At 43.8% G+C, this 12,272-nt stretch overlaps 1 protein-coding gene across 1 annotated transcript in view; it reads right to left on the reverse strand.

Moving 5' to 3' along the window:
- The window catches only part of LOC120065363 (voltage-dependent L-type calcium channel subunit alpha-1D-like), a 138,363-nt gene that overhangs the window by 54,452 nt on the left and 71,639 nt on the right, over positions 1 to 12,272 (reverse strand). The window contains exons 13-21 of the mRNA XM_039016296.1: positions 11,002 to 11,162; positions 4,459 to 4,684; positions 3,994 to 4,201; positions 3,384 to 3,504; positions 2,917 to 3,020; positions 2,706 to 2,739; positions 2,385 to 2,511; positions 2,067 to 2,196; positions 1,401 to 1,460 (exon numbers count right to left, since the gene is read on the reverse strand). Coding sequence (XP_038872224.1) covers positions 1,401 to 1,460; positions 2,067 to 2,196; positions 2,385 to 2,511; positions 2,706 to 2,739; positions 2,917 to 3,020; positions 3,384 to 3,504; positions 3,994 to 4,201; positions 4,459 to 4,684; positions 11,002 to 11,162 — 1,171 coding nt within the window. The remainder of the gene's footprint in view (positions 1 to 1,400; positions 1,461 to 2,066; positions 2,197 to 2,384; positions 2,512 to 2,705; positions 2,740 to 2,916; positions 3,021 to 3,383; positions 3,505 to 3,993; positions 4,202 to 4,458; positions 4,685 to 11,001; positions 11,163 to 12,272) is intronic.

Here is a 12,272-nt window from a genome sequence, read left to right on the forward strand (position 1 = left end):
TTCATTTCCCAATCCGCTAATAACAGGGTCACTCGCAGCAGTAAAACATGCAATTTATTGCCGCTCTGCGAGAACAGATATTATGTCTACTACCTCAGATGAACTATAGGATCGAACGCTCCAGCGATTGGAAAACCGAATCACCTTACTGACACATTCATGTATGGCCGTTTCCCTTAAAGCACATTCCTTCATGTTCTTTAATAGCTCAAATATAAAGGGATAATAAAGCAGCTCCCACTAAAACATGTCAGACTTCAGCAGGCAGAGAAGTAAACAACCCAGCAGAAGGAAGTCTTGTTCAAATCATAAAAGTAAAGTTCATCGTCATGAGTGCATGTAAATGTAGAGACCAGTAGAACATACAGCGAGGGAGGGAGTAAAGAGCTAACTGAGAATGGTAACAGAGAACGCAGGGTGCTGCTAATGCAGCAGGACCAAGCTGAGCCGGGACGTGTTCATTAGGCACCAAACGGAAAAAAACGGACCAAAACAGGGAGGACTACCTGAACTGGTCCAATAAGAAACTCTAGTTTTCGCTTTCCGTTGCAAAACATGTTGCTACGGTTTGCCCTAATGAATACGACCCTGGACAGAACTGTGCAGGTTAGGTCTACCCTCTTAACGGTTCTGGAGGAAACACTACATTTCTATGCACTCAGTCAGTCAGGGGAAAGCCCATGCTCCACATGAACATGGTTGGTTTGCCCCCTCTTTTATTGCTTAGTATCTGAATAGCAGTCAGTCAGTATGAGATGTAGTTGGCTTTGACTGGAGATGGCCTTAGATGTTTGTTTTTAAACCCTCCAAAACTCCGCCAATGACTTCTGGGTCAACTTCAGTCAAAGCTACATGTCTTAAACAGTGCCATGATAGCTGTTTCCTTGCACAAAGAGTTGCAACATTTTTTGAAAGTTACACAAAATTGTGTCGTCGGTCGAAATTCCAAAACCTTTTCAACTCAAGCATGACAATCATGATGACACCAATCTGGGTTAGTTTGTGTCTGATTCCTTCCTGGATTATTAGTTTGTTGATTAGTGGAAATTGAACAACTCTTGTGTTAGTCAGTGTGTGTGTAGTAGTAGTCGTGAGTTAGCTAATGATGACAATCTAAAAGTTAAAAGAGGTGCCATGGAGTCAAAAGACAAAGAATAGAAACTGAAAACAAAACAAGGCAGGTAGTACTGTGGTGGCAGCAGGTGACACACAAGGAGAGAATGCAACAAGGCTCTCTGTCATCATTAACGGGGGTTACCTTCAACATGATCTCAAATGTAAACATACTAGTGAAGACATAATCTGCATAGCCTAGGACCTGGAAGGCAACCAGACGTTGGGAGTGTTACTGTGGGGGGCAGTTAGTTGACAGCACAAAGAGGCGGACACAGGCCATTTACCTTCAACAGGATCTCAACAGTAAAGATAGCCGTGAAAGCATAGTCAAAGTAACCAAGTATCTGCAAAAAGCAACGTACATGTTTAACAATGATTATACAGGTTATGCAGCATGTATATTCATCAAAGACATTAGAACAACTAGTTAGACTGGGATAATCCATGTGTGCAGGAAAGGGCATAGGAAATGACTTAATATGCATAAACAGAACATCAACCGTATTCATATAAATGTATCAAATCCATGTACAGTAGAATACAATATATTTTATAATACACTATCTATTCATCATATAGTTTCATTGAGTGCACCTGCAGGATGTCATTATCCCACTACCACAATGACATCATCTTTAAATTGCCGCAGCTTGAGGTTAAGTTAGTATGATGAGTTGAAATAAGGAAACTCAAGTCAATGAACCTGTTGCCTCAGAGCATCATGGGGAAAAGTTCAGGAAAGAGTTATCTCCTCCCACAGTACTCTGTTAATGTACATCAATCGCAACAAACTAAATCACTAAATCAAGGTAAATAATTAACCAATAATTAACCTTACAGAATCTGTCTTTACTGTACATACTATGTACTACTACGAAGCCTATCTGTTGAAAATCAATTGCTGTATACGGTGTGTTCCTCTAACCTAGACAGAAGGTTCCTGTACTTACGATGTTGCGAGCAGAGAAGTTGCGTATGGGGTCCTCTGCAGCGAGGGAGACAGAGCTGAGCATGATGAAGACCAGGATGAGGTTGGTGAAGATGTGGTGATTGATGAGTTTATGACATCCCACCCGGATCCTGAGGAGAACAACAGACAATAGACACAGCTGTGAGAACAGGCTCAAGAACAGCCACCTGTGTGTGTGTGTGTGTGTGTGTGTGTGTGTGTGTGTGTGTGTGTGTGTGTGTGTGTGTGTGTGTGTGTGTGTGTGTGTGTGTGTGTGTGTGTGTGTGTGTGTGTGTGTGTGTGTGTGTGTGTGACCTACGGGTTGGTCTTGCTGAAGATAAAGAAGGCGCTGCCATCAGGGATGGGGGTGATCTTCTCCTTCTTGACCAGTTCAGAGATGGGTGGGCGTGGCCCTGCTGGAACCTCCGGCTCCTCCTCCTCCTCCGCTGCACATACAGGCACACACACAGTGAGAGACGGATCACTCACACACACACACACACACACACACACACACACACACACACACACACACACACACACACACACACACACACACACACACACACACACACACACACACACACACACACACACACACACACACACACACACACACAGGCCTGTTCTCTCCATGTACCTGCAGCATTCTCCTCTTCTTCCTCCACTGGCACCTGTATCCAAAGAACCAAATGTGATTAAGAGTTCTAATTGTGTATAATAAGTGTCATAATTTAGTTTTTAAAGTGTATTTGAAACTATTTTATAGCATCACATATTATGTATGTTTCACAAGTATACAATGCCGCTGAATAAACCTGAACCACAATATGTCTGGGAAGGAGTTTTACCAAGTCTTCCTTTTTCTCTTCCTTTTTGTCTCGTGGAGCGTTGAGAGACTCCGCGTCTCCCAGGTTGTCCACAGCGATAGCCAAGAAGACGTTCAGCAGGATGTCTGAGCAAAGTGTTCAGTCAAGGACAAAAGGAAGACACTGATACAGAACATTCAGAATAAGAACAGAGAGAAAAGCATACAGTGCTTGTGTCGAAGTCAGAAATGTTCAATGCTGGATGGGAGGAAACGGCCAAGGATAAGATGGTTATTGTGTTTGGGCTAATACAAACCTCCCAGCCCTGGAGTGTCTGGATCAGAGGAAGCTGTTGGGCATGTTGTATATGTTTGATACCATCCCATTCATACCATTCCAGCCATTACAATCAGCTCCTATATCTCCTCCCACCAGCCTCCCTGGAACCTAGGTAAACGCAGATTGTGATCTGGGCTGTTGATAGGATGAGTGGGGTAAAGAAAGGATACAGTTTCCGCAGATGAAGAGGATGATGAAGTAGAAGGAGACGATCATCCCTGATGAGGAAGGGCCACCGTACGCCATGATGCCGTCATACATCACAGCGTTCCAGTCTTCACCCGTCAGGATCTGGCAACAACACACCCAAACACACTCAATCATATTGGATGCTACACACATAGAGGTCCTATAATTCATATGTCATTTTATGGATACACATAGAGCATACGCTGGTAGTACAACATAACATACTGTACTTTACAGTATGTATATACTGTAGACCATGGGACATTTTACTCTAGTTATGTATCACACAACATCAAAAACAGAGGACTTGTCTGAGGCATAAACAAACACAAACCCACCTATTGTGGAAAAATGCATTTAAAATATAGGCAGCATGACTTTATTCACCGCCAGAGGCGATCAGTGTTTACCCATCTGTATTTTACCACTACATCCCTGGGCTAGCACCTACGTCATCACCAGGAGGCTCTCCTTATATACAACATTCACTAAATACTGGTAGCTCATGAGGTTCTAGATATAAGTGTGTGTGTGTGTGTGTGTGTGAGAGAGAGAGAGAGAGAACACCCACACACTGTATTGTTCACCCACCTGAAACACAGTGAGCAGTGCCTGGGGGAAGTTATCGAAGGTGCTCCTCTTGGTCTGTGTCTCGTCAAAGTTGAACTTGCCTCCGAACACCTGCATGCCCAGCAGGGAGAAGATGATGATGAAGAGGAAGAGCAGGAGCAGCAGGGAGGCGATGGACTTCATGGAGTTGAGCAGCGATGCCACCAAGTTACTGAGAGACTGCCAGTGACTGGAGAACAGAGAGAGATGGCCAAATCACACACACACTCTCATGCATACAGTATGCATGGACACACACACACACACACACACACACACACACACACACACACACACACACACACACACACACACACACACACACACACACACACACACACACACACACACACACACACACACACACACACACACACACAGAGAGAGAGAGAGAGAGAACACTGTCTAGGGGCGACTTCACCCTACTCCACATGACAGTGGTCTCACCGTGTGACCTTGAAGATCCTGAGAAGGCGGACACAGCGGAACACAGAGATGCCCAGAGGAGACATGATGGCCAGCTCCACCAGGATGGTCTCTGTGATGCCTCCACACACTACAAAGCAGTCAAAGCGGTTGAACAGGGACACGAAGTAGGCCTGCAGGCCCAGACTGTACATCTTGGTCATCATCTCACACGTAAAACATCCCAGCAGAACCTTGTTTGCCACGTCTGGAATCACAAAGGACAGAGGGTGGTGTCAGTCAATATAACACATTAACACATTATAAACTAGAAAGGTCATTTTCCATTAAAATAAATTGTGAATTGCTTCAGCTGGCAAAAACATATTTTTATTGTATTCAAAGAAATGTTGAAGTTTAAATTGCTAGTGTTGAAAAATTAAGGCTAATGTTTTAGTAGAAGTAGTGACTGCAGTAGTGGTGGACCTATTGACTGTAGTAGCAGTAGTAGTAGCAGTAGCAGTAATAGTATACTATTATTATTATTATTATTAGTAGTAGTAGAAGCAGTAATAGTAGTACTATTATTATTATTATTATTATTAGTAGTAGTAGTAGTAGTACTTGTAGTAATAATAATCAAATCAAATCAAACTGCATTAGGCACATGCGCCGAATACAGGTGTAGACCTTACAGTGAAATGCTTACTTATGAGCCCCTAACCAACAACGCAGTTTAAATAAAATAAAAATATGAATATAAATAAGAAATAAAAGTAACAAGTAATTCAAGAGAAGCAGTAAAATAGCAACAGCGGCGTACCGGTACAGAGTCAATGTGCGGGGGCACCGTTAGTCGAGGTAATTGAGGTAATATGTACATGTAGGTAGAGTTATTAAAGTGACTACACATAAATGATAACAACAGAGAGGAGCAGCGGTGTAAGGGGGGGTGCAAATAGTATGGGTAGCAATTTGATTAGATGTTCAGGAGTCTTATGGCTTGGGGGTAGAAGCTGTTTAGAAGCCTCTTGGACCTAGACTTGGCGCTCCGGTACAGCTTGCCGTTCAGTAGCAGAGAGAACAGTCTATGAATACGGTGGCTGGAGTCTTTGACAATTTTTAGGGCCTTCCTCTGACACCGCCTGGTATGGAGGTCCTGGATGGCAAGAAGCTTTGCCCCAGTGAGGTACTGGGCCGTACGCACTACCCTCTGTAGTGCCTTGCGGTCAGAGGCCGAAAAGTTGCTATACCAGGCAGTGATGCAACCAGTCAGGATGCTCTCGATGGTGCAGCTGTAGAACATTTTGAAGATCTGAGGACCCATGCCAAATCTTTGAGGGGCAAGTCTCCTGAGGGGGAATAGGTTTTGTCGTGCCCTCTTCACGACTGTCTTGGTGTGCTTGGACCATGTTAGTTTGTTGGTGATGTGGACACCAAGGAACTTGAAGCTCTCAACCTGCTCCACTACAGCCCTGTTGATGAGAATGGGGGCGTGCTCGGTCCTCGGTCCTCCTTTAGTCCACAATTATCTCCTTTGTCTTGATCACGTTTAGGGAGTGGTTGTTGTCCTGGCACCAGACGGCCAGGTCTCTGACCTCCTCCCTATAGGCTGTCTCGTCGTTGTCGGTGATCAGGCCTACCACTGTATCATCGGCAAACTTAATGATGGTGTTGCTGTTGTGCCTGGCCGTGCAGTCATGAGTGAACAGAGAGGACAGGAGGGGACTGAGCACGCACCCCTATGGAGCTCCTGTGTTGAGGATCAGTGTGGCAGTTGTGTTGTTACCTACCCTTACCACCTGGGGGCGGCCCGTCAGGAAGTCCAGGATCCAGTTGCAGAGGGAGGTGTTTAGTCCCAGGGTCCTTAGCTTATTGATGAGCTTTGAGGGCACTATGGTGTTGAACGCTGAGCTGTAGTCAATGAATAGCATTCTCACGTAGGTGTTCCTTTTGTCCAGGTGGGAAAGGGAAGTGTGGAGTGCAATAGAGATTGCATCATATGTGGATCTGTTAGGGTGGTATGCAAATTGGATTGGGTCTAGGCTTTCTGGGATAATGGTGTTGATGTGAGCCATGACCAGCCTTTCAAAGCACTTCATGGCTACAGATGTGAGTGCTATGGGTCGGTAGTCATTTAGGCAGGTTACCTTAGTGTTCTTGGGCACAGGGACTATGGTGGTCTGCTTAAAACATGTTGGTATTACAAACTCGGACAGGGTAAGGTTGAAAATGTCAGTGTAGACACTTGCCAGTTGGTCAGCGCATGCTCGGAGTACACGTCCTTGTAATCCGTCTGGCCCTGCCGCCTTGTGAATGTTGACCTGTTTAAAGGTCTTACTTACATCGGCTGCGGAGAGCGTGATCACACAGTCGTCCGGAACAGCTGGTGCTCTCATGCATGTTTCAGTGTTATTTGCCTCAAAGCGAGCATAGAAAGAGAGCATAGTTTAGCTTGTCTGTTAGGCTTGTGTCACTGGGCAGCTCTCGTCTGTGCTTCCCTTTGTAGTCTGTAATGGTTTGCAAGCCCTGACACAGCCGACGAGCGTCAAAGCCGGTGTCATACGATTCGATCTTAGTCCTGTATTGATGCTTTGCCTGTTTGATGGTTCGTCGGACGGCATAGCGGGATTTCTTATAAGCTTCCAGGTTAGAGTCCCGCTCCTTGAAAGCGGCAGCTCTAGCCTTTAGCTCAGTGCAGATGTTGCCTGTAATCCATGGCTTCTGGTTGGGGTATGTACGTACGGTCACTGTGGGGATGACGTCATCGATGCATTTATTGATGAAGCCAGTGACTGATGTGGTGTACTTCTCAATGCCATCGGAGGAATCCCAGAACATATTCCAGTCTGTGCTAGCAAAACAGTTCTGTAGCTTAGCATCTGCTTCATCTCACCACTTTTTTATTGATCGAGTCACTGGTGCTTCCTGCTTTAATTTTTGCTTGTAAGCAGGAATCAGGAGGATAGAATTATGGTCAAATTTGCCAAATGTAGGGCGAGGGAGAGCTTTGTATGTGTCTCTGTGTGTGGAGTAAAGGTGGTTAATAGTTTTTTTTTCCATCTGGTTGCACATTTAACATTCTGATAGAAATTTGGTAAGATCGATTTAAGTTTCCCTGCATTAAAGTCCCCGGCCACTAGGAGCGCCACCTCTGGGTGAGCGCTCGTCCTGTTTGCTTATGGCGGAATGCAGCTCATTGAGTGCGGTCTTATTGCCAGCCTCAGTCTGTGGTGGTATGTAGACAGCTACGAAAAATACAGGTGAAAACTCTCTATGTAGATAGTGTGGTTTACAGTTTATCATGAGATACTCTACCTCAGGTGAGCAAAACCTCGAGACTTCCTTAGATATCGTGCACCAGCTGGTATTTACAAAAATACATAGTCCACAGCCCCTTGTCTTACCAGACGCCGCTGTTCTATTCTGCCAATACAGAGTATATCCAGCCAGCTGTATGTTGATAATGTCGTCGTTCAGCCACAACTCCGTGAAGTAGTAGTAATATTATTATTATTATTATTATTAGTAGTAGTAGTAGTAGCAGTAGTAGCAATAGTAGTAGTGAGTGTGGTAGTAGTAGTAGTAGTAGTGAGTGTGGTATTAGTAGGCCTTATAGTAGTGGTAGGTTATTACATAGAGTGGTATTGTGAAGCAAGGCACACTAACTATAAGTCAGAAGCAAGTGGAATTTCTAGTGGTCCTGCTGAAGCAAGTCACATTAATTAGTGGTTCTCATTCTTAGAATGTGCTCCCCCAGTGATATAATTAGAAATGTAAGAATGCTCCATTACATGGCAGTTAATTCAACAGTGGGCATTTAGCTTGATGAAAGTAGTTGATGCGGTTTCTATAACAGTTGTATCGTTTGATTGGTAGAAGATATTTCTGTTCTGATTTAACATTTTAATAGCAGAGAAGGAGACTGATTTCATACCTTTTCCAACAGTTGGGAAAGTGGTAAAAATAGCTGATGTGTCAAAAGTCACATTGTTACCTAATTGTCTAATTCTTAGAATGTGCTCCCCAAGTTTTATAATTAAGCAATAAGGCCTGACGAGGTGTGATATATTGGCCAGTATACCACGCCTAAGGGCTGTTCTTACACACAATGCAAAGTGGAGTGCCTGGATACAGCCCTTAGCAGTGGCATATTGGCCATATACGACAAACCCCAGAGTTGTCTTATTGCTATTTTAAACCAGTTTCCAACATGAATATAACAGTAAACAAGTAGTTTTGCATCATACTCGTGATATATTGTCTGATATACACACAGCCAATCAGCATCCAGGATCCAAACTACCTGGTATATAATTAGACATTTCTGAAAGTTCCATGGCAGTTTATTCAACAGTGGGAAGTTAGCTTAATGAAAGTAGCTGATGCGGTTACTAAAACAGCTGTAACTCTTGATTTGTAGAAATTTTTCTGATCTGATTTCAGATTTGAACAAAAGAGAATGAGAACAAGAATTCACATGCTCTTTTTTGTCTAAGATGTTGGGAAGGTGGTTAAAAAAAATTAAAGTTGAGAGAAAAAATTGTTGACTTGGTTACTAAAAAAGCTGAATAGTTTTTTTCAGGTGATTACTGATAAATTAATTTAAACATTTATTATTATTAGGTTTTGTTATCTGTTTTAACAAACCTTCGTTATTTTTGTACTTATGTATTGAATATAATTTTTTGTGGTGTGGTTTTCATATTAGCCCTTGGTCTTTCATCAACACCTGCACACCGTTTTCTTTATTTTATATCTGTATTGTTGTCTATCACTTGTTTTCTTTGGTGCAAATAAATAAAAATAAAAATAAATTGGTAGAAGATATTTCAGTTCTGATTTCAGATTTGAACAGCAGAGGAGCAGACTAAAGCCTGATTCAGATACAACAGACAACATGGTTTTACTCAGTTTCATAACATTTGCTTTGAACACTCTATTTTTAGAACGTCTCATGTCGGCTGCTTGATTTTCCCAGATTGAACATGTCAAATCTTAGCTAAAGACTTGCGACGAGACGGATCCATTTAGCCAATCAGAGAACAGTGCGCTGACATTTTGTCTGTGTTTAAACAAGCAGCTAGCAAGCCAAGCAGACAGCTAGCTAGCTCTTTTGCTGCAGTAATAGCTAGCTTGCTGATATTTCTCTGTCAAGTCACAAAGTGTGCCATGTTTCTGGTGCATGTATTTAATGATACTCGTTTGCTACAACAAGTGCCAACTTTGTTTCAAAGCTTCACCACATCATTGTAAAAATAGTCACATTATAATGGAATCGTTCTCAACCATGCATCTCATCTTTTTGATCTGAATGCACCAATTTTAGTCAGCTGTCCTACAACTGCCAATCAGAGGCAGCTGTCTATCATTGTCTCTGATTGGGGATCATATATAAGTTGTCATTTTCCGTTAGGGTTTTGTGGGATCTTGTTTTCTGTATAGTTTATTTGCCTTACAGAACTGTCCGCTTTCGTTTTAATTTTGGTTATTTTGTTGGAGTGTTTTTTGTAAATAAATATCATGAACACTTTCCACGCTGCGCTTTGGTCCACTCTTCCTTCTACCAACGAGAGCCGTTACAACAACAGACAATTCCAGAACTAGCTAATTTTGTCTTGTCTCATCTCTCCTTATGTCGGCTGTTGTATCTGAACCGGGCTTAAGATTTCATACGCTCAACGTTTTTGTCTAAGTTGTTGGGAAAAGTAGCTGATTTGTGTCAAAAGTCACATTGTTTACATTAAAGTGGATTAGGATTTTTTGGATTACAAAAAGGTTAATAGTTTAAAAGGTATAAAAGGTATCAAAACTATTCCACACCAGTCTGCATGTTTTAAAGTTTGAATGGTGTTTCTAGCTTAAACAGTGTAAAAGGAGTAGTGGTCCAAATAATAACTTTAATAAAATGTCAGAAATAAGTACAAGATGTAAAGTGTGACTGCTGAAGCAAGTCACATTAAAAATATCATTGATTCCATAGTTAGGGCCAGGAGTTTTTCCTTACCACCTGACCTGACTTGGAAGTAATTCTGGTCGAGTCTCTTTTCACAGCTGCCATGGAGCGCCATGAGTCTTGCAAATGAGACTTCTCCGGGCCTTAGTTATAGAGTATAAATACTGTATGGGCCTGAAGTTTTGCTGGTCAGGTCATGTGGTCAGGAAAAACTCCTGGCCCTATGGCACATGATCTAAGACAATGGTAGCCAGTATGTGGTGTAGTAGACCCACTCCCTGTACTGGAGTGAGCCAGTCAGGCTGATTGTAGAGTACTAACCCTGTACTGGAGTGAGCCAGTCAGGCTGATTGTAGTGTACTAACCCTGTACTGGAGTGAGCCAGTCAGGCTGATTGTAGTGTACTAACCCTGTACCGGAGTGAGACAGTCAGGCTGATTGTAGTGTACTAACCCTGTACTGGAGTGAGCCAGTCAGGCTGATTGTAATGTACTAACCCTGTACTGGAGTGAGCCAGTCAGGCTGATTGTAGTGTACTAACCCTGTACTGGAGTGAGCCAGTCAGGCTGATTGTAGTGTACTAACCCTGTACTGGAGTGAGCCAGTCAGGCTGATTGCAATGTACTAACCCTGTACTTGAGTGAGCCAGTCAGGCTGCATGTAGTGCTCTGAGGAGATGGTGAGTGTGTTGAGAAACACCAGGATGATCACCAGCCAATAGAAAGGCACCGATTTAACTGCCAACCGGCACTTCCTGCGGCAGAACCTGTTCCAGCGACGCCAGCGCCGACTGTGAGACAGGAAGTAAAAAGGAGACCAGTAGGGGAGGTTTTCATTGAAGAAGGGGGATCGATGGTTAGTGGGGGGTTAGGAAATACACTGCTCAAAAAAATAAAGGGAACACTAAAATAACAAATCCCCTAACACATGAATGAAATATTCTTATTAAATACTTTTTTCTTTACATAGTTGAATGTGCTGACAACAAACTCACACAAAAATTATCAATGGAAATCAAATTTATCAACCCATGGAGGTCTGGATTTGGAGTCACACTCAAATTAAAGTGGAAAACCACACTACAGGCTGATCCAACTTTAATGTAATGTCCTTAAAACAAGTCAAAATGAGGCTCAGTAGTGTGTGTGGCCTCCACGTGCCTGTATGACCTCCCTACAACGCCTGGGCATGCTCCTGATGAGGTGGCGGATGGTCTCCTGAGGGATCTCCTCCCAGACCTGGACTAAAGCATCCGCCAACTCCTGGACAGTCTGTGGTGCAACGTGGCGTTGGTGGATGGAGCGAGACATGATGTCCCAGATGTGCTCAATTGGATTCAGGTCTGTGGAACGGTCGGGCCAGTCCATAGCATCAATGCCTTCCTCTTGCAGGAACTGCTGACACACTCCAGCCACATGAGGTCTAGCATTGTCTTGCATTAGGAGGAACCCAGGGCCAACCGCACCAGCATATGGTCTCACAAGGGGTCTGAGGATCTCATCTCGGTACCTAATGGCAGTCAGGCTACCTCTGGCGAGCACATGGAGGGCTGTGCGGCCCCCCAAAGAAATGCCACCCCACACCATGACTGACCCACCGCCAAACCGGTCATGCTGGAGGATGTTGCAGGCAGCAGAACGTTCTCCACGGCGTCTCCAGACTGTCACGTCTGTCACGTGCTCAGTGTGAACCTGCTTTCATCTGTGAAGAGCACAGGGCGCCAGTGGCGAATTTGCCAATCTTGTTCACTGGCAAATGCCAAACGTCCTGCACGGTGTTGGGCTGTAAGCACAACCCCCACCTGTGGACGTCGGGCACAGGTGGGTCTGTTTCTGACCGTTTGAGCAGACACATGCACATTTGTGGCCTGCTGGAGGTCATTTTGCAGGGCTCTGGCAGT

This window comes from Salvelinus namaycush, chromosome 20, assembly GCF_016432855.1.
Source record: "Salvelinus namaycush isolate Seneca chromosome 20, SaNama_1.0, whole genome shotgun sequence".
In the NCBI taxonomy this organism is placed as follows: domain Eukaryota; kingdom Metazoa; phylum Chordata; class Actinopteri; order Salmoniformes; family Salmonidae; genus Salvelinus; species Salvelinus namaycush.